This window comes from Enhydra lutris, unplaced genomic scaffold (genome assembly GCF_002288905.1).
Source record: "Enhydra lutris kenyoni isolate GAN:26980312 unplaced genomic scaffold, ASM228890v2 scaffoldscaffold4, whole genome shotgun sequence".
NCBI lineage: Eukaryota > Metazoa > Chordata > Mammalia > Carnivora > Mustelidae > Enhydra > Enhydra lutris.
In genome coordinates this window covers 59886401-59908536 of record NW_019154088.1, presented here as the reverse complement: position 1 = coordinate 59908536, position 22136 = coordinate 59886401, and the positions used below count along the sequence as shown (strand labels likewise).

General features: G+C 36.7%; 1 protein-coding gene across 2 annotated transcripts in view; it reads left to right on the top strand.

Moving 5' to 3' along the window:
- The first annotated feature begins 1041 nt into the window (after positions 1 to 1041).
- Positions 1042 to 22136, top strand: part of LOC111140637 (golgin subfamily A member 6-like protein 22) — a 47023-nt gene continuing 25928 nt past the window's right edge. For both annotated transcript variants that reach the window (XM_022492834.1, XM_022492835.1), the window contains exons 1-3: positions 1042 to 1067; positions 10993 to 11118; positions 20191 to 20447. In XM_022492834.1, coding sequence (XP_022348542.1) covers positions 11038 to 11118; positions 20191 to 20447 — 338 coding nt within the window. In that variant the 5' untranslated portion in view covers positions 1042 to 1067; positions 10993 to 11037. The remainder of the gene's footprint in view (positions 1068 to 10992; positions 11119 to 20190; positions 20448 to 22136) is intronic.

Genomic DNA, 22136 nt, shown 5'->3' with positions numbered 1-22136 from the left:
GTAATAATGTCTTCATATGACTTGTATAGTTCATTCACTCATTGAGCAAATAGTTACTGAGTGGCTGCTGTGCTAACAACAAAATTACTGCTCAAGGTGCTAGAGATACCATAGCAAAACAACCAAGTTTCTGCCCCCAGCTAATATTCTGGTAAGTGAAACAATGATCAATTAAATAAACATATAATTTTAGATGTTGAGACATGTCATTTTTTAAAAATAGGCAAGCTAAGAGGATAGGTAATGACAGTAAGAGGCAGGAGAGTACCGTTTGAGAAATGTGATGAGAAAGGCTACTCTGAGAATTCTGACTTGAACAGAAACTTGAGTGAAAAGAGGAAGTTGGGGTGTAAGACAACAAAAGAAAGTATTTGACCTGAACAACTAGGAAAGTGGAGTTGTCGTTTATTGAGTTGAAATAACATTGTGGCAGGAGCAGGTTTTGAGGTTTAATTCAGTTTTAGATGATTTCAGGTGCCCCTCAGACCTCCAAATGGAAATAGATATTTAAGTCCACGAGATTAAGTAAGAGCCCATGAAGTGTATGGGTGTAGGTAGAGAGAGGACCAAAAACTGATACCTGGGGCACTTCAGTGTTCAGAATTCAAGGAGATGAGGAGAAAACTGGGGGGCAGATTGAAAACCAGAGTCCAATGTGTTATGGGGAAATCCGCAAAGGCATACAGCTTTAAAAGACAGGTAAAAAAAAAAAGTGTTTTATGGGAAAAGGGATAATTCGAATATATTGCAGATTGGCCAAATCAGGTAAAGACTGAGAATCATTTCACCGAGAAGAGAAAGAATATTTTTTTCAGAATATTTTTATTCAAATGATCTTATTGGCAGTTGCTTGAATAAAAAGTATATCCTTTTTGCAGGATCTCCATTTTTTACAAACTTATTGAGGGTAATTTGATAATATCTATCAGAAGCTTAAATGTATTCTTTTTTTTCAAGTAGGTTCCACACCCAGCATGAAGCCCAATGTGGGGATTGAACTCATCACCCTGAGATCAGGACCTAAGCTGAGATCAAGAGTCAGACGCTTAACCAACTGAGCCACCCAGGTACCCCAAATATATGCTTTTTTTGACCTTCTAATTCCACTTTTAGGAATTTATCCTAGAGTGATATTTATGCTTTTAAACAAAGATATATGTACCAAAGTGTTCCTCACAGTGTTGATTTCAATAGTAAAAAAATCTCCATCGAGATGAATACAGTTGTTAAAGAAGGGATAGATAGGTAATAGATGTGTATAGATGTATAGGATAGTTTTCATACATTGTTAAGTGATAAAAGCAGGTTATCCAGTAAAATGTATAATATGGTTTAATTTATGTTAATACATGTAAAGGAGGTTTTCTTTGACTACATTATCAAAGGTTGCCTGCTTATTTACCTGATAATTGTGATAATAGCCTATTTTATTCACAACACTTACCACTTTGTAAAATGATTTTATTTATATACTTGTTCGCTTTTTCCACCAGATTGTAAGCTTTGTAATACATTTTCTGTCTTGTTCATTCTTACACTCCTGCTGCTCAGGGATATAAATTTTAGAATCTTTTTTAGGGGAAAAAAGAATATTTTCCTACTTTAGTTATTAATTATTACTCTCATTCCAATGAATATCACTTCTTGCTGCCTCGTTCTTATCATTTATAAATGAAGATAGTGGATGGGGACCCCTGTTGTCTCATTCGGTTAGGCATCTGCCTTTCGCTCAGGTCATGATCCCAGGGTCCTGGGATCAAGCCCCACATCGGGCTCCTTGCTCAGCGGGGAGCTGCTTCTCCCTCTGCCTGCTGCTCCCCCTGCTTGTGCTCCCCCTCTCTCTCTCTCACAAATAAATAAATAAATAAAATCTTTAAAAATATATATAAATGAAGATAGTGGAACAGTCATCCTTAACCCTAAAGTCACATTAAAATTACCTGTGTAGATTTAAAAAGAAAAGATTATGCGTAACCTCCAGTGTAGACCAATTTCCAGTCAGAACTTGGGGTGGAATCAGGGTATTGGTATTTTTTAAAGCTTCCTTTGAGACTCGTAATGTTCAGGCAGAGTTGAGAACCACTAGATTATATGTATGAAGTATAATCCTAAGGATTCTGGTATCAAGAATACATAATAGGGACACACTTTCTCTAGAGTAAAAGTATTTTCCAAGAATTAGAATATCAGTGTTTCAGACAAATCACCTTTTGCTTTAGGAATAGCAGATTAAACCAATCATTTGCTCCTCTCAAAGTACTTCCCCCTTTAAGAGGTGTAGGTATTGGAGACAAAAAATTTAACCTATTTCAAGAAATTCACAAAGGAAAGACCCCAAATTTCACATTTACTGGAAGGGTTTCTTTCAGTGGGATCACTTTCTTAAGAGTTCTTAAGTTTACTAATGCTGGATGAAAACCACTTCACGTTTTCACTTCATTCATTAGGGAAATAACCATAGGCCTTTCTGCATCACTTTGGGAGGACTTTTCCTTCCTTGGACCTCTGTGATGCGTTTACCTAGAAACAGCTTCTTTGTTGTGCAAACATTCTACTGGCAAATTGTGCAAGGCAGCCACTCCTACAGAACAGTTCAGGTTTCTTCTGGGAAGTGAACTTTGATTTGGAATTTTCTCTTGTGCCTGATATGGTAAAAATTTATGGTTTTTACTCTCTAAAGCATAGTGAAGTACAGCATACTATACCTTTTTAATTTGAGGTATCAATAAATCTTATGAGCCCATAGAAAACATAGAATAGTCATGTGCAAACCTACCACCACAGAATAACTGGTCATATTGCTGTATTTTATTTACTTTAGTCTCCTAATACATTTTTATTATATAAGGTTAATTTGGGAAAACAGTACTATTATCCATAGAAATTAACTTTGTTAACTTTGTATTATCCATAGAAGATATCCGTAGAAGTTAACTTTGTATTAAGGTTTTTCATTTCCTGTTGGGTCCTTTAGTTGTTTAATGTGTTATTTTTTGTGCCTACTCTGGGATGATAGAAATAAACCAGGAGGGGTGAGGGGTGGGGCGAGCCTGGTGGTGGGTATTATGGAGGGCACGTATTGCATGGAGCACTGGGTGTGGTGCATAGACAATGAATTTTGGAATACTGAAAAAAATAAAATAAAATAAAAAAGAAATAAACCAGGCATAGATCCTGCTCTTAGGTACCTTTAATGTAGTAGAAGAGATAAGATTTTTACATAATACAATATTGAATGAGATAACACTTGAAATATAGATCATATCCTACAAGAGTTAGAGAAAGAGGGCAATTACCCTCACCTTGTAGAAATCAAGGAATGAGGTGGTGTTTGAACTGATATTGAAGGATTTATATGTTTGTGCTTCTAGAGATAGAGTTTGTCCCACATAATAGCCTATTTTTTTAGAGATGATATGAGTGAAACTCATTAAGTAAATTTGTTTTTAATAGAGCATAAGATTCATAAAATACGAAGGAAATAAAAGTAAAGAATAGAATTCTTAAGAAGTCTTTTATCTCCGCTATCATTCTCATTCCAGGACTGAGGAGCAGTTTGTTGTCCCTTTTCATTCACCAAAACTTAAGTTGTTTTCTTTATTCTCTTCTTTTGTTCTTAGAAAAGGAATTAATGCAGTAATTACTTTTAGGTATTAAATAATGAAAATGAGGAAAAGATTAAAGTCTCATTAGAGATATTTATACTCTGTTTATCTATTTATTTATGAAGTTTTTATTTTTAAGTAATCACCACACCAAGCATGGGGTTCAAACTCACAACCCTGAGATCAAGAGTCATATGCTCTACCAACTGAGCCAGTGGGGTCCCCCAGAGATATTTGTTCTTTAATAATTGCCTTTAATATCAGTAAAAGGAAATAATACAGGAATTCCAAAATGTATTTCAGGGTTAATGAGTAAAATCAGGCTTTCATGCTTTCTGTTCCATGTTATTCAAATCGCACCATCTTAATTTTTTTTCCTCTGAAAATTCCTGTATTCTAAGAAAGTTCAATTTTCTGGATACCAACTAGCAAAGGAAACACATACCCTACTTACATGTAGCCCTTCTAGTCCTCAGTTTCTAAATCTGCTTTCTCATTCCCCTCCCCGATACATCCCCTGATCTTTAAAAAGAAATCTCAAATTTTGTGTGTGTGTTTTTTCTGTTACCTAATAAACACATGGAAGATGGCTTTCCTCTTTTTCTTTTACTTTAGAAGAGAAAGATAATGTATGAAATTGAACTGGGTAAGGAATATGGATTTAAGGCAGTACTGAAGTTCTTGGGAAACTGAATATATAAAAATTATAATATAAAGTTACATTTTGTGTTCCTCTGAGCAGAAAGAACACTATGAGCTATCAGATGCTACATTATTAACTCATATTAGACTTATCTTTTGGCTGAATCTCAAGAGATATAGTTAGGGTTCCTGATAGTTAGAGAAATTGAAAATGAAAGATATTTGCTAGTCAGGTGTGCATACATATGATTAATAAATAGCATCTAAGTATTATATGAGTGCATATATGTACATTAGCAGGCTGTTTCAACCAGTTACAATTTAAACAGTGGTTTGATACTATCTTTAGAAACTAGATCTGCCTTGTCTCCAAGCAACAGGTTCAGCAGGCAGCTCCTTCTGAAGTCTGGTTAAGCTGTGAGGATCTGAAGTGGAACCTTCCTGAAGACATTGCTATTGATGCTGGGCATACCTCAGCATCAGTTCCTGGCTGCTCTATACCTGCTTTCCTTGGAAGCACCTTGGATCACCATTACTACATCTGTTTCATGCTTCTTTTATCGCCAGCATGTCAGGCCCTTTCCAGTTGTAAACCACTCAAACGGAAAGGCACCTGGCTGACTGGGTTGGTAGGGCATGTGACTCTTGATTGATCTCATGCTCATGAGTTCCAGCCCCATATTGGGTGTAGAAATTACTTAAAAATAAAATCTTAAAAAAGAGAGAGAGATAAAACCCCACTGATAACAGTTAAAGACTGTTTTGTAACTTTTGATCACATCCCCAGTTTTGGGGATGGATAATATAAAAAATTTAACAAGTAGGATCAGACATTAACCAGTAAGAATCTTTGCCATTCCTAGCACTGGGGCAGGCCCTGGAGTCCCTGCTGTTGAGCATTAGGCATCTTGGTTACTAGACTGAAAGGGGGTGAGTGCACCCAGGGACTGAGGTGGTAAGAGATGGAGGTGTTAAGGCAGCTGCTATTATAAACATCTATGAAGTGTTATTTGACCATCTTGGACACCCCCCCCCAACTTTTTTTTTCCTTTTCAGAGATAACTATTCTGAACTAAGTATATAACCTTTATGTTCTTACATATATGTGGATAATTCTGTTTTGGACATTTAAAAAATTACATAAATGGTATTCTAGACTTTCTGCTATGCTATTTACATTCAATCTTATGTTTTTGAAAGTTATACTTTTTGATTCACGTAACTTTTGTGCACATGAACTGCTGCATAGAATTTCATTACAAGTTAATATATCACAATTTTTATACATTTTTTCTTATATAAATAAGCTGCAATGAGTATTCTTATACAGCATGCCTCCTTGTCCATATCTTCTAAATATGAAATTAAAAAAATTTCAAGCTGTATTTGGAAGAGTTATCTACAAGAAATAAATTACAGGGTGACTATTTCTTATTTTTATAAATTCAAAGCCTAATTGGATATAATAGTTAATACTTTTATTATTGGTATTTTAAATCTTAATGATATTGCAAAAAACAATGGATATTTTCTGTACATGCCTTTCTTACAGAATGCTGAAAGCTAAATATGCACTGAAGTATTAAGAGGAAATAAAAAGAAATATTATCAAATACAATTATTAAAAAAAGTTGTAGTGAGGGGCACCTGGGTGGCCCAATGGGTTAAGCCTCTGCCTTTGGCTTAGGTCATGATCTCAGGGTCCTGGGATCAAGCACTGCATCAGGCTCTCTGCTTATCGGGGAGCCTGCTTCCCCCTCTCTCTCTGCCTGCCTCTCTGCCTACTTGTGATCTCGCTCTCTGTCAGATAAATAAATAAAATCTTTTAAAGAAAATAAAAATAAAAAATAAACGTTGTAGTGATATTGCAATGTACTAAATAAGACACCTAGCACTGTTTAATCAATGTACTCCTGTGTTAGATCTCAGGTATGCTGTCAAGTTAGTCATGTTAGTTATGGTACATTACCGTCTTTCTGTGCAAGGTTGCTCTTCTTTTTTTTCCCCCCATCTCCATTTCTAACTCCTTTCAATCTGATATGTTTGATGTATGTTTGACTATATATTCATCTTTCAAAAGTATGTGCTTTTGCGTATGAATTTATTTTTTTAAATTATGTCACACTTAGAAAATTCTAAAATGTATACACACAGATTAGATAATAAGAAAAATACCTGTGAACCTGCCTCCTATTTTCATAGAACGTTGCAGCACCTGAGACAGACTTCCTGTGTGTCTCTTCCTAACTGAATCCCTTTGCTGCCACCTAAAATTCAAAACAGTAGATATTTTATTCTTATTTTTATTTAAAATTTGTTTTACATAAAACGTTGGAGCCCAGTGTGGGCCTTGAACTCACGACCTTGAGATCAAGACCTGAGCTGAGATCAAGAGTTGGACACTTAAATAGTAGATATTTTGAATTTTGTGTTAATCATTCCTTGTTTTTCTTCCTAGTTTAATACCCATATATGTATCCCTAATTAAAATTATTTTTACCCATTTTGAAAGGCTACTTGAATAGAATTATACTGCTTTTATTCTTTTGTTACTTCTTTTGCTTTGTGAGATTTGTGTTGATGTATGTGATTAATAATAATTTTCATCATTGTGTAGTATTTTTTGTATGAATATACCACAAGTTATTTATCTATTAAATGCTTATCTGATATGTGAGTTTTCAGTTGTTTGCTTTTTAAATAATGTTGATAATCTTTGCTTTTAACTGGAAAGTTTAGTCCATTTACATTTATTGATATTACTATTTGGATAGATCTCTGTCATTACATTATGCATATTCTATTGTCTCATTATTTTTCTGTTTCCTTTTCCTTCCTCTTATCATGCCAAAAACTGATTATATTTTTATTTTGTTGTTTGTATTGATTTTTTATTCCATTTTTTCCTTCTCTACTATTTTAGAAATTATATGCTATATGACTCCTGTTTTAGTAATTATATTAGCTGTTTTTTTTTTAAATGATTTTATTTATTTATTTGAGAGAGCGAGAGAGAGAGAGAGAGCACGAGAGGAGAGAGGCCAGCGGGAGAAGCAGACTCCCCGCCGAGCAGGGAATCCGATGTGGGACTCGATCCCCGGACTCCAGGATCCATAACCCGAGCCGAAGGCAGTCGCCCAACCAACTGAGCCACCCAGGCACCCTATATTAGCTGTTTTAACATGTATAATTAACAAAGCTAACTGAAATTTTTATGTTACTCCTGAGAAATTGGGAGATTTTATAGTGCTTTAAATTATTTTTCTCCTCTCAATGCATTTTTTTTTTTTTTGGTCTTGTATTGAGTCTATTCTTTATTTTCAAACATAAATCAGATTTTTAAAAATTAAGGCTTGTTTAAATATACCCACATTATTTTTTGTCCACCATTTTTTTTTAAAGATTTTATTTATTTATTTGACAGACAGAGATCACAAGTAGGCAGAGAGTCAGGCAAAGAGAGAGAGGAGGAAGCAGGCTCCCTGCTGAGCAGAGAGCCCTATGCGGGGCTGGATCCCAGGACTCTGGGATCATGACCTGAGCCGAAGGCATAGGCTTTAACCCACTGAGTCACCCAGGTGCCCCTGTCCACTATTCTTGCTTGTATTTCAGACTTTGTGAGTTAATTTTCTATGTGAAATCTATCCTTTATAATTTTCTTAAATGAGGGCATATGGTAAATTCAGTTTTTGTTTGCCAAAATGTCTTTATGCTACCCCATATTAAAACATAATATCATTCAGAATAAAATTCTAACTGCCAGTTATATCCTTTAAGAAACACTACTATTTTATGCACTATTACAAAATATATGGGGTGCCTGGGTGGCTCAGTGGGTTAAAGCCTCTGCCTTCAGCTCAGGTCATGATCTCAGGGTCCTGGGATCGAGCCCTGCATCAGGCTCTCTGCTAGGCAGGGATCCTGATTCCCCCCCCTCTCTCTGCCTGCCTCTCTGCCTACTCGTGATCTCTGTCAAATAAATAAATAAAATATTTTAAAAAATCTTGCCAGCTAACTTATCCATAGTATGAAGTGATACCAACTTTAAGATGCATCCCAGTTAAGGAAACCTGAGTGACTCAGTTGGTTAAGCATCTGACTTGTGATATTGGCTCAGGTCATGATCTCAGGGTCGTGAGATTGAGCCCTGTGTTGGGCTCCATGCTTAACAAGGACTCTGCTTGAGATTCTTTCTCTCCCTCTGCCCCTAACCCCTTTTCCTCTCTCTCAAGTAAATGAATAAATCTTAATTTAAAAAAAAAAGTTGCATCCCAACTGCAGAGATGAGAAAACTTGTGTCTCAAAATCAATGAAAGATGATATATTTTTCTTCGTGCATTACAGCTATCCTTTTGCTGTTTTCTAGCTTCTTTGTTATTAAGAAACCACTCACCAGTCCAACAGCTATTTCTTTGTAATCATCTGTCCTTTCTATTATCTGCTTTTTAGATAATTCTTTGCTATTCTGCAATTTCATTGTGAGTGTATAGGTAAGGAATTTTTTATTTACTCTTCTTGGGATTTGCTAGACCACTTTATTGATATCTTTCAACAATTCTGTAAAATTCTCAGGCATTATGTCTTCTAATATTGACTCTGCCCATTCTCTAAGTTATAAATTTCTTGGACCCATATAGACATGTGATAGACCACCTCATGTTGTTCTCTGTGTCTTCAAACTCTCTCTTACATTTACCACTTATTTTTTCCTATATGCTGTCCTCTTGATAATTCCTTCATATAAATCCATTCATTCATGGGTGCCTGAGTGGCTCAGTCATTAAGTGTCTGCCTTCGACTCAGGTCATGATCCCAGGATTCTGGGATCGAGCCCCACATCGGGCTCCCTGCTAGGCAGGAAGCCTGCTTCTCCCTCTTCCACTTCCCCTGCTTCTGTTCCCTCTCCAGCTGTGCCTCTCTCTGTCAAATAAATAAATAAATTTTAAAAAAATCCATTCATTCTTCAGCTAGGTCTAATTTGCTTTTTAATGTGTCCATTCAATTTTTGAATTAAAATTATTATACTTTTCATTTCTGGAATCTTAGTTGTTTTTTCCAACATGTTTATTCTTTGTGGTCTTGTGACTTATTTATATTTTCAAAATTCTCTTTTTAAAAAAATTTTTATTAAGGATTTTTAAAATTGTATTTTTATTTCATATTATTATTATTTTTTTATATTATTATTTTTTTTTTTTTAAAGAGAGAGAGAGTATGTGCAAGCTGGGGGAGTGAACGGCAGAAGGAGAGGGAGAGATCTGAATCTTATGTAGGCTCCATGTTCCACAAGAGCCCAACACAGGGCTCCATCTCATGACTCTGAGATCATGACTTGAGCCAGGATTGAGTTGGATACTTACCTGACTGATCCACACAGGCACCCCAAAGATTTTATTTTTAAGTAATCTCTACACCCAACCTGAGGCTTGAACTCACAATGTCAAGATCAAGAGTTGCACTCTCCACCTACTAAGCTAGATAGGCACCCCTCTTTTATTTCTTTAAATAGTTAAACATAGTTATTTTGTATTCTCTTGTGCAGTTCTATTTCCTATTATCTTGGTAAGCATAAAATTCTAAAACCCGATAACTTTAGAAAAATACATTTTGTTCCTTCAGTACATTAAGCACCATGTGATACATTTATACACTTTTAAGAGATTTATGTTAATACATTTTTCTTGGTTTTATTTGAATCATACAAACTTTGTTCTTTTTTTTTTTAAGATTTTATTTATTTATTTGGTAGACAGAGATCACAAGTAGGCAGAGAGGCAAACAGAGAGAGAGGGGAAGCAGGCTCCCCGCTGAGCAGAGAGCCCAATGTGGGGCTCGATCCCAGGACCCTGGGATCATGACCTGAGCCGAAGGCAGAGGCTTTACCCCACTGAGCCACCCAGACGCCCCATACAAACTTTGTTCTTAACAAAAGTTACTTAACAAAAGTGTTAACAAGTACATTTTGCATACCCTTTTGACAATACGAGGAGATACTGTATTACAGGTATATACACCCTAATCTTTACCTTCAATATAGATATGGAAGGAACACAAAATTGTTGATTTACTAAAATCAGATTTTAAAAAATTAATTTGTATAATAATATAGTGCACAGGAATTGATTTGTAGCCAAAAGTAAAACAAATACTGGTATATCTTTCATCAGTGGCCTTCTAATATTTCAAGTTTCTTATAAAGGTTTTATTGGATATGAGTTAAAATTTCCCCAGATATCTTATATGTGTTTTCTTGATTTCTATACTCTTAGAAATTATATTTATTCAGATGTGCTTTATTTAAGGTCTTATAAATTATCAGGTAGCAATTTTTTTAAAAAAAATGTAAAGTAGTCTTTTAGGTCGACATGTTACTTGTTATTTTCCTGAGACCCAGTGCATTGGTTACCATAGCAACTCAAAATAAATTTTTTTTTTAAAGATTTTATTTATTTATTTGACAGAGAGAGATCACAAGCAGGCAGAGAGGCAGGCAGAGAGAGAGAGGAGGAAGCAGGCTCCCCGCTGAGCAGAGAGCCCGATGCGGGTCTCGATCCCAGGACCCTGAGATCATGACCCGAGGCGAAGGCAGCGGCTTAACCCACTGAGCCACCCAGGCGCCCCTCAAAATAAATATTTTAAAGTTGTATTCTGTTTAAAGCTGCTTATTTGAGCTTGTGTGGGTTAGAACACTGTTGGTTTTCATCAGTAGGGTACATGTTTAGTTAATTTATATTTCTCTTTGTAGGCTTGTTTTGATCCACCTGTTGTGGTTCCCACCAAGAACCCAGTGATGTACAACAAAAGGGCAGCTGACCCAGTCCATCCTGACCTTACTCGTTTGTTGGTGAAAAACAAGAATCTTTTAGCTGAGGTATATGGATTATCTGAAAATAAAATGCCAAGGGAAATTATGTCCTCTGCAAAAGTAGAAAGAGAAACATTCTGATAAGGGCTCAAAGTATTATCTTAACTCAGTTTTGCTTTTTTCTCAATATTGAACTGCCTTATCACGGAGAAGCACTAATTTAGACCCAAGTCTGTCTTTTGCTAGATAAATTCTCTTGAGTATCATATGTATTTAAGTGCTTTTGAGGTGACTGCTAAATGCTGTATTGTTAAAATAGTGTTTAGGAACTGCCATGCTCAAAATTTATGTAAAAATAATAAATTATATGTTTTAAGCATTTTTTAGTGGAAAGGTTCATTTCCTATTTAAAACATAGCACTGGGGCACCTGGGTGGCTCAGTGGGTTAAAGCCTCTGCCTTCAGCTCAGATCATGATTCCGGGGTCCTGGGATCGAGTTCCGCGTCGGGCTCTCTGCTCGGCGGGGAGCCTGCTTCCCATTCTCTCTGCCTGCCTCTCTGCCTACTTGTGATCTCTGTCTGTCAAATGAATAAATAAAATCTTAAAAAAAAAAAACATAGCACCAAATGTCAAATACCCACTAGTCTTATATAATACTTGATGAAACGGGAGTGTGGGTGGCTCAGTCCTTTAAGCGTCTACCTTCCACTCAGGTTATGATCCTGGGGTCCTGGGATGGATCCCCACATCCAGCTCTTTGTTTGGTGGGAAGCCTGCTTCTCCTTCTGCCTGTTGCTTCTCCTCCTCCTCTTCCTCTTCCTCCCAGATTTATTGCCATATAATTGCCATATAACATTAAGTTTGAGACGTACAACGTGATGTTTTGATATACATATATTTTGCTAAATAATGACCACAATAATGTTAATTAGTACTTCCATCACCTCACATAATGACTGTGTGTGTGTGTGTGTGTGTGTGTGTGTGTGTTGTGAGAAGGTTGGTTTCTTCTGAGACCTCTTTTTTTGGCTTATAAATGGCCATCTATTCTCTGTGTCTATATATATGTAGACAAAAACATATTTCTTTCAGTTTTATTTATTCTAATATTTTCCTTCCTTTAGCATAGAGGTGAATGAGCTTAAATTTTTTTTTTAAAGATTTTATTTATTTATTTGACAGAGAGAGATCACAAGTAGACAGAGAGGCAGGCATAGAGAGAGAGAGAGAGAGAGAGAGAGGAGGAAGCAGGCTTCCTACTGAGCAGAGAGCCCGATGCGGGACTCGATCCCAGGACCCTGAGATCACGACCTGAGCCGAAGGCAGCGGCTTAACCCACTGAGCCACCCAGGCGCCCCAAATGAGCTTAAATTTAAATGGGGTTTATATAAGTCAATCCATTTTATAACACTGGAAATATTTCTTATTTTGTCTTTTTTTCCCCCTAGAAAAATGTAATGCCCATACCTGAAAACTAAAGCAGTTTTAGTATGGGTTGCATCAATGCTCTTGTCCACAGTATAACTTCCTACTAATATTTACTAGGTTTGGGATTTTTGATCATTCAGATTTAGATTAGATTAAGGTTTTTTTTTGTCTGTGCTTAATTCATAAAGATGCCTTTTAAACCAAATCGTCGAAAAAGATCACAAGTTTTAAACCTTGTCTAAATGTAAACTATTTTTAAGAATTTTGAAGTACTTTTTATTTTTTTAAGATTTTATTTATTTATTTGAGAGAGAGAGAGCATGAGCAAGGGGGAGAGGCAGATGGAGAGGGAGGAGCAGACTCACTGCTCAGCAGGGAGCCGGATGCCCAGCCTCAACCCTGGACCTGGAGATCACTGAGCCAAAGGCAGTCTCTAAATGGACTGAGCCACCCAGGTGCCCTCAAAGTACTTTTAAAAAGTATTTATCTACATGTACATAAATCATTTGGTAACTATAAATGTTTTTAACCTATTTATCAAAGCAGAAATATAAAAGGCTCTACGGGGTCTCATTTTGACTTCATTTTAGATGGTATATATAAATAAAAGAATCTAGTAATTTCAACAGAATACCTTCAGCATAAGTCATTTTTCTCTTTTCCAATAACCTATTATTTAATCCACAGGAACACAATTGTCTTGATAAGGCAGTTTTTCTGCTCACTGTATGAATCTAAAATTTTTTGTTATAATCAACTTACTTCTTTGTTGGACATACAAAAATAATTATCCTGTGTTTCTGCCCAATAACGGAGAAACAGGAACAAGAGGGACTATATTTAAGAAAAGCCAGATATAGACGTGGTAAATATTAAAGTGTTCAGTTGGTGATTGTGTTGTCTAGTTTAGGCACTATGACATTGAACTAAAACTCTTGCATAGTGCTGGATAGGCTGCTATAGGAATAAATAGGAGTTAAACAACTTGTAAAAAAAAATGTTACTGATAGGGGCACCTGGGTGGCTCAGTGGGTTAAGCCTCTGCCTTTGGCTCAGGTCATGATTTCAGGGTCCTGGGATCGAGCCTCGCATCCGGCTCTCTGCTCAGCGGGGAGCCTGCTTCTCCCTCTCTCTCTGCCTGCCTCTCTGCCTGCTTATGATGTCTCTCTCCGTCAAATAAATAAATAAAATCTTTAAAAAAAAATGTTACTGATAATATGTATAATAAGGCCTGTGTGTTAAACTTAAAATACATTTAAAGCATTTTGCCAGTATTTTTAGTGTGATTTTTCATGGAAATTTTTCATTTGTGAGGGCAATGTGACTGTGTTTATGCAGATAAGATTTTTTTTTCTTTCCTTAGTGTAGTAATAAGGCAAATAGTAGAAACCTAGTAGATGCAGCCAGCTCTGGTTGGGGGGAATGGAGGCAATGCCAATTTTGCTGCTAAAGAAAAATATATCAGAACCAATTATTATTAATTTTACTTGCAATTTTTATTAAGATAATTGAAGAAGCACATGCAGTTTTTTTTTTTTTAAGATTTTTATTTATTTATTTGACAGAGAGAGATAAAGAGAGAGGGAACACAAGCTGGGGGAGTGGGAGAAGGTGAAGCAGGCTTCCCACTGAGCAGGGAGTCTGATGTGGGGCTCGATCCTGGGACCCTGGGGTCATGACCTGAGCCAAAGGTAGATGCTTAATGACTGAGGCACCCAGGTGCCTAGCACATGCAGTTTTAAGAAATAATACAGAGAGGGGCACCAGTGTTGCTCAGTGGGTTAAAGCCTCTGCCTTCGGCTCAGGTCATGATCCCAGGGTCCTGGGATTGAGCCCCGCATCGGGCTCTCTGCTGGGTGGGGAGCCTGCATCTCCCTCTATCTCTGCTTGCCTCTCTGCCTACTTGTGATCTCTGTCTGTCAAATAAATAAATAAAATCTTAAAAAAAAAAAAAGGAATAATACAGAGAGATCCTTTATACACTTTGCTGAGTTTATTCCACAATTTTGCAAAATATAACAACCTCAATATTGACATTGAGGCAACACATCTACCAGTCCACCAATCTTATTGAGATTTCCCCAGTTTAACTTGTATTCGTGTATAAAGTTCTAAACAGTCAAGATACTGAGCAGTCTGAACACCACAAAGATCTTTCCTGTTGCCATTTCATATCCACACCCACTTCCTTCCTACCATCAACCTGTGGTAACCACTAATCTTTCCTTCATTCTAAAGTGTTGTCATTTCAAAGGTGTTTTATAAATAAAAAGCTAAACGTAAATTATCATATGACCTTTAAAAGAAGAGTGATATTGTATGATCTAAAGTGACAACTAAGGATAGAATAGATATCCTTTGCTTGTATTCTTAGAACATTCTGCTCATACCACTATTATTGTACCTGTTAAGGTATATACTAATTATTTGTTTTAAAATTGGTCTCCCTGATGAGCTGATAAATTTTCGAGAGTTCTTAATTTTCTCCTGGCATGTGCCTGGAACATAGAAGATACTGAAGGCTGGTTGGTCAAATAAAGAATGGCTTAGAGAGGTGCTAGATGGGAAGCAGGAAGATCAAGTAGGAGGTCTTGTATCAAACAGTGCATGAGATAGAAAATGGGGTCCTAACACAAGACAAGGCAGCAAGGTAGCAGGCATGGAAAGAAAGGGGTAAGATGAACAGACCTAGTAACTTGAGGGGAGGATTTTAAAAAAGGATTAATCAAGAAATGACTCTGATCTAAATAATATGTTTTTACAGAGATATAAATGAATTTTGAACTTTCCATTTTTAAAACATTTGATATTATTAAAGTCTTTTCTAAATGGATTTTTTTTAAATGGATTTTTCATAGAATACTTAGCCCATTATATTAAGTAAATAAATTTATGTTTAAATAAATTGGTTTTAAAACACACTCTGGGGACGCCTGGGTGGCTCAGTGGGTTAAAGCCTCTGCCTTCGGCTCGGGTCATGATCCCAGTGTCTTGGGATTGAGCCCCGCATCAGGCTCTCTGCTCAGCAGGGAGCCTGCTTCCCTTCCTCTCTGTCTGCCTGCCTCTCTGCCTGCTTGTGATCTCTCTCTGTCAAATAAGTAAATAAAATCTTAAAAAAAATAAATAAAAATAAAACAGACTCTGATATGCAATACACAGACATAGGGATGAAGCAAATAATATTTGGTAACAAGTAGAAACTGAAAAAGGATTACCTGGGGAAAGGAGTGGACATGCTCAAAAAATGTTACAGGGACCCATGGCTGGCATAGTAAGAGTATGCAGCTCTTAATCTCAGGGTCATGAGTTCAAACCCTACATTGGGCGTGGTCCTGGTTAAAAGAAAAAATGCTACAAAAGAATAGCTCCTTTGCAATAGTTAAAACAGGCATAAAAAGTTTTACTTGTATGGAAAGTAAGAAGAGGGGGAAACTGACCCTAGATTTGATTTAGCACAAGTTAGAAAGATTTAAACCAAACCATTTCATTATCAACCAGTGACGGTAAATTCTCTTAACTAATCACTCCTTTTCTCTAGGGAGAATTTGTTAAATTTATTATTTCACTAGTGGTTGTATTTTATTCTAAGAAATTTTAGTTTAATGTTACTGTAATTTTTTTTTTTTTTTTAGAATTCTTTTCTTCACTACTTCAGGCTGCAAAACTGATTCCTATTCAGAATTTTGTCAGAATGTCCTAAAAACCCAGCTTCATATTATAAGCCATGTTCCACTATGGTAGGAAGGCCATAGTATCCTTTGAGAATTGCTTAAGTGTCAAGACTATAGAGCAGCTTTTAATAATGCATAGTTTGAGGGAAATGGATTTTAAAAAAGAAGATTGGTCTGAAAATGTAATTAAAAAGCAGTCTAAATGATGAAGTCAGTGCAACCCTGGAGACTGTGGGGCTGGCCATGAAGTGTTCATTTAATTCCAGACTCTTGTTCACCCTGGGAAGCTTTACAAAATATAAGATGCATTTAAAAAACCCATGCATTCATTTACATCTTCTGTGATCATTTAAAGAACCCCTCCCCCCAATATAGAATTTGTTACATCCAGTTTAGCACAGTTCCTTAATATCCACACAAGAAATACCTCCATGCAAGAGAAAAAGAACCTCCAAAGAAAACTGGAAAGAAGTAATTAGGGAGGGAGAGAAAATGGAGTTTCATGAATGCCAAGGATTCACTGCAGAAAGCACAAACCACCTTAAATATTTCAAACCGAAAATGATTTAATGCAGAGGATTATGAATACAAAGTGATTGGAAGGTCTGGGTGCGGGAGCTGGGGCCAGATGGATGAATGAGTTCAAGGACACACACTGTGAGTGAGATCCTGAGGTCAGGAAGTTGTGCTACTGCCACTGAGACTTTATTTTATTTACTTATTTTTATTTTTTAAAGATTTTATTTATTCATTTGAGAGAGAGAGAGAGGATGAACAGGGGGAGGGGCAGAGGTGAAGCAGACTCCCTACTGAGCCAGGAGCCTGACACAGGCCAGCCCCAGGACCCTGAGATCATGATCCCAGCCATGACCACAGCTGAAGTCAGACGCCTTAACCCACTCAGGTTAAGGTGTCTGACTGAGACAGACACCCTCCTCCTGAGCCTTTATTGCATAGGCACAACAGCTTCTCAACCTCCACGAAGATGTTAGCTAAGTAATGCCTTTTTCTCTGCTTCTGTCCTTGACCCTGCTTACCAGTGGAATTAGTAGTGGGAAAATGGCCTCCCCTCTATTCTAAATTTCATGGGAACGTTATCTCTTTGGGCCAGCTCAATGTACACATAGCATGGCTCTCAAAGTGTAGTTTCCCACACCAGCAACATGAACATCACCTGGGATCTTGGTAGAAATACAAATTCTCAGACCCCATGCCAAACTAGGAACTCTGGACGTAGGCCTATCAATCTGTTTTTTAATGAGCCTTCCAGGTGATTCTGATGAATTGCTGAAGTTTGAGAATCATTGGCCTAAAGAATCCTGGCCCCTATAAGGGCTCTGGAAACAAAGTTTTATTTCTAGTTCTGCAGAATAAGAAGACATCATAGGGGTGGGAATGAATACCAAGTGCCAGTGACCATATCCAGAAAAGGGCATGGCTGATGGTGTCAAATGCTTCAGTGACATGTGGAATATGGTGACAACTGGAAAGAAATTAATGACTCTGTTAAGGGGCCACTGGTGACTTGAGAGAAGAGTTTCCAGGAGAATGAGGGATGAAAATGGAATGATACAAAAATGGAATTATAGTAAATGAAGAGTGAGCACAGGTGATTCTTAACTGTGTGTGTGGCTGGGCAATGAAGAAGAGAAGTGGGCTTTAGCTTGAGCCCAAATCTTTCCCTTCATCTTCATGACCTTGTCTGTGCCCTCTACCACCTCTTCTCCATTTCAGATATCTCAGTCAGTTCTGCAGCTAATTAGGGAAGTTCGTGGAGTGCCTTTTGTATGACATAATTTCAAGTTCCCGGGGAGCATGGACTTCAGTTTAGTGTGTACCTGCAATTTAGTTGTATGTTTTCAATTTAGTCTATTATATTTTTGTGTGTGACAGACACTATGTAGGTCCTTGATATATGTTATTTTTATTCCTTACCAGCACAATGTGAGGTGGGTAAGAAAATTTAACTGACTTGCCTATGGCCACAGGTTGTCTTGTTCCTCCAAGATTTTGAAATCTTTCTGTTCTTCCGTACTTTTGTATAAACCTTATGGCCTCACTGAGGTATGTATTTTTAGTGGTGATGTAATAAAAAAAATACATAAAGGTATGTTTTGAGAACATATGATGTTCATTTTATTGTTTTAATTTCACAGAATCTTTTAGAATTAGAGCACATTTTATACACACACTGAACTAAAAACTTAGTTTCCCATGGCCTGTGCTATTAGGAACTATACCATTTGTCATTAATGTAAAATTTTTCCGTAATTAAATATTCCTCACCCTTTTCTGGCTATAAAGCTAATGATTTTTTATAATGTCAAATCAAATTTTCCCCCGTTCCCCCTCTTTTATAAGTTTTTTTTTTTTAAAGATTTTATTTATTTATTTGTCAGAGAGAGAGAGAGGGAGAGAGAGCAAGCACAGGCAGACAGAATGGCAGGCAGAGGCAGAGGGAGAAGCAGGCTCCCTGCTGAGCAAGGAGCCCGATGCGGGACTCGATCCCAGGACACTGGGATCATGACCTGAGCCGAAGGCAGCTGCTTAACCAACTGAGCCACCCAGGCGTCCCCCCCCTCTTTTATAAGTTTACCAGGATCATACACAGCCTACTTAGAAATTTGAATAAATTAGGTTAAATTAAATGTTAATTGACCCCTGAATGTTAGCAGTACCTCGATTTTCTTTATCTACTGAACTTTCTTCACTTAATCAGATAGAAGAGCAGAGACTTTTTTTTTAAGATTTTATTTATTTGACAGAGAGATAGAAATAGCCAGAGAGCATAAACAAGAGGAATGGCTGAGGGAGAAGCAGGCTCCCCACAGAGCAGGGAGCCTGATGCAGGGCTTGATCTGAGGACCCTGGGATCATGACCTGAGCCAAACTCAGCTACTTAACTGACTGAGCCACCCAGATGTCCCTGGTCTTTTTCAGTTAGCAGCTTGTGGCTCTCTACTCTTGCTTCCCCTCTCACAGGTCATCACTCTTCATAACTTTAGGATCTTTTCTTTCCTTTGTTTGCCTTTAAAATATAGTCAATTTAAGCTTCATTCTTTCTCTTCACTCTCCTATCCACCCATTTCTCTGATCACGAAGGACAAGGCCAGGAAACAAGTGGAATCTCTTTAGGAGAAAGGCCTCTGAATCCATTCCTCATCACAACCAGCATAAAGCAAACATTTATGACCAAAGCATTAAGTATTTCTTTTCTGTTAGGAATTATAGAATTATTATTGGTATAATTTACTCTTATAACAAGATTTGAACAACTTTAATGTTGATGAGAATGAAATAACTTACTCCAAACCGTACGTGTCATTTTGATATGATTTTTTAAATTACACTGCTTTGGTTTTTATTTTATTTTATTTTTTTGGATAAGTTTATGTATTTAAGTAAATCAACATGGGGCTCAAACTCATGACCCTGAGATCAAGAGTTGCACCCAACTGAGCCAACCAGGCACCCCCTGAAATAATTTTTAAAATATATGTAACATTGGAATATGCTGTTAGGAAATTTGAGAGTCTTCATTTTATTGTATAATAATGTATAATAAGGACACCTGGGTGGCTTAGTCAACTGAGTGGCTGACTCTTGATTTTGGCTCATGTCATGATCTCTCAGAGACCAGGGATCGAGTACTGAGTCCGGCCCCGTGCTTAGGATTATCTCTCTCCTTCTCCCTTTGCCCCAAGCCCCACTTGCTCACTCTATCTCTGTAAAATAAATGAGTAAGTCTTTTTTAAAAATGATGTATAGGGGCGCCTAGGTGGCTCAGTGGTTAAGGCCTCTGCCTTTGGCTCGGGTCATGGTCTCAGGGTCCTGGGATCAAGCCCCACGTCGGACTCTCTGCTCGGAGGGGATCCTGCTTCCTCCTCTCTCTCTCTGCCTGCCTCTCTGCCTGCTTGTGATCTCTGTCAAATAAATTTTAAAAAATCTTAAAAAAAAGATGTATAAATTAAATACCCATAATGATTTAAAGTCATGAATTTTCTAAAACCAAAATTATGATTTCCCCTTTCTCATTAGCTAAGAAATCTTCAAAACAAGCTCCTCATAAAAGAAACATCATTCCAAGAGATGAAGAGTGTGCTAGAAAGTTATAAAGAAAATAATGTGCAACAGTCTTTCCAGATAATGTCCCTGAAAGATGATATCAAGGATCTAGAGGAACTTATTGCTTCTCTAACCAGAATTAAATCTTTGAAAAACACCAATATTCAGAATCTTGAAAGAGGCAACTGGGATCTAACTGAAAGAATTATAGAACTAGAAAACCATCTAAGGTAGGAAATTTTCTAGTTTTTTTTTTTTTCAAACATGTCATTTGTCATAAGCTTGAAAAGAGTATATAAACTCTATATTCCTGATTGATCATGGAATTTAAACTTAGTAAGATTTCCTGTAATACCTGACTCAAAATTACTATGTGTAAAAAGACACATATATTATTGAAATATAATTCACATATGATTAAAATTCACCCTTTTAGTCAGTTGTACTTCATTTAAAAAGAAAAGAAAAAATTCACCTCTTTAAAGTACACAATTTGATAGTTTTTAGTATATTCAAAAGGTTGTGCAGTCATTACCACTATTCAATTCCAGAACATTTCATCACCCTCTAAAGAAACCCCACATCTATTAGCAATTACCCCATATCACTCTCTCTAGTCTCTGACAACCACTCATCTACATCCTTTCTCTCTGAGTTGCCTTTTCTGGACATTTCACATGAATGCCATCATACAGTATATGGCCTCTGTGTCTCCCTTATTTCACGTAGTACAATATTTTTAAGATTAACCTATGTTGAACCATAAATCTGTATACTCCACTCCTTTTTATGGCTGAAAATAATATTCTGTTGTATGAATATACCACAATTTCCTTATCCATTCATCAGTTAATGGACATTGGGTTGTTTCCCCTTTTTGGAGGGGCTTTATGAATAATGGTGCTGTGATGATTCTTTTGTGAGTTTTTATGTGACTGTATACTTCATTTCTCTTAAGGATATGCCTTGGAAGTAGAAGGCTGGGTCATAAAGTAACTCTAATTTACTTTTGAGGAATTTCCAGACTATTTTCCAAGGTAGCTGCACCATTTTACATTCCCATTAGTAATGTACAAGCATTCCAATTGCTCCACATCCTCACCAACACTTGTTACCATTCATCTTTATGATAGTTATTCTAGTGGATTTGAATTCGCATCTCATTGTGACTTTAATTTCTATTTCCAAAAGATTAAAGAGTTGAGCATTTTTTCATGTGCTTATTGGCCATTTGTGTATCTTCTTTGTAGAAATAGAAATATCTACTCAAATCCTTTGCCCAATTTTATTTTTTAATTTAAATTTATTTTTTAATTTTTTTTAAAGATTTTATTTATTTTTTTGACAGAGAGTGAGAAAGCACAAGCAGGGAGAGTAGCAGAGAGAGAGGAAGAAGCAGGCTCTGCTGAGCAGGGAGGCCAATGTGGGACTCAATCCCAGGGCCCTGGGATCATGACCTAATGAAGGCAGATGCTTAACCATCTAAGCCACCCAGGTGCCCCTGTTTAATTTTTAAATTTTGAATTCAATTAATTAACTTAATATATGAATTAATAAATATAACATATTACTAGTTAATAAATTAATTACTAGTTTAATTAATAGTTTATTAATTATTGATTAATGACTAGTTTTATTAATAAATTACTAGTTAATTAATACATATAATATATCACTAGTAAATATAGTATATTACTAGTTTACTAGGTAGAGGTCAGTGATTCATTAATCTTATATAATACCCAGTGCTCATTACATCATGTGTCCTCCTTAATGTCTATCACGCAGTTACCCCACCCCTGACCCCCCTTCCCTCCAGCAATCCTCAGTTTGTTTGCTGAGATTAAGAGTCTCTTATGGTTTGTCTCCCTCTCTGATTTCATCTTGTTTTATTTTTTCCTCTCTTCCCCTATGATCTT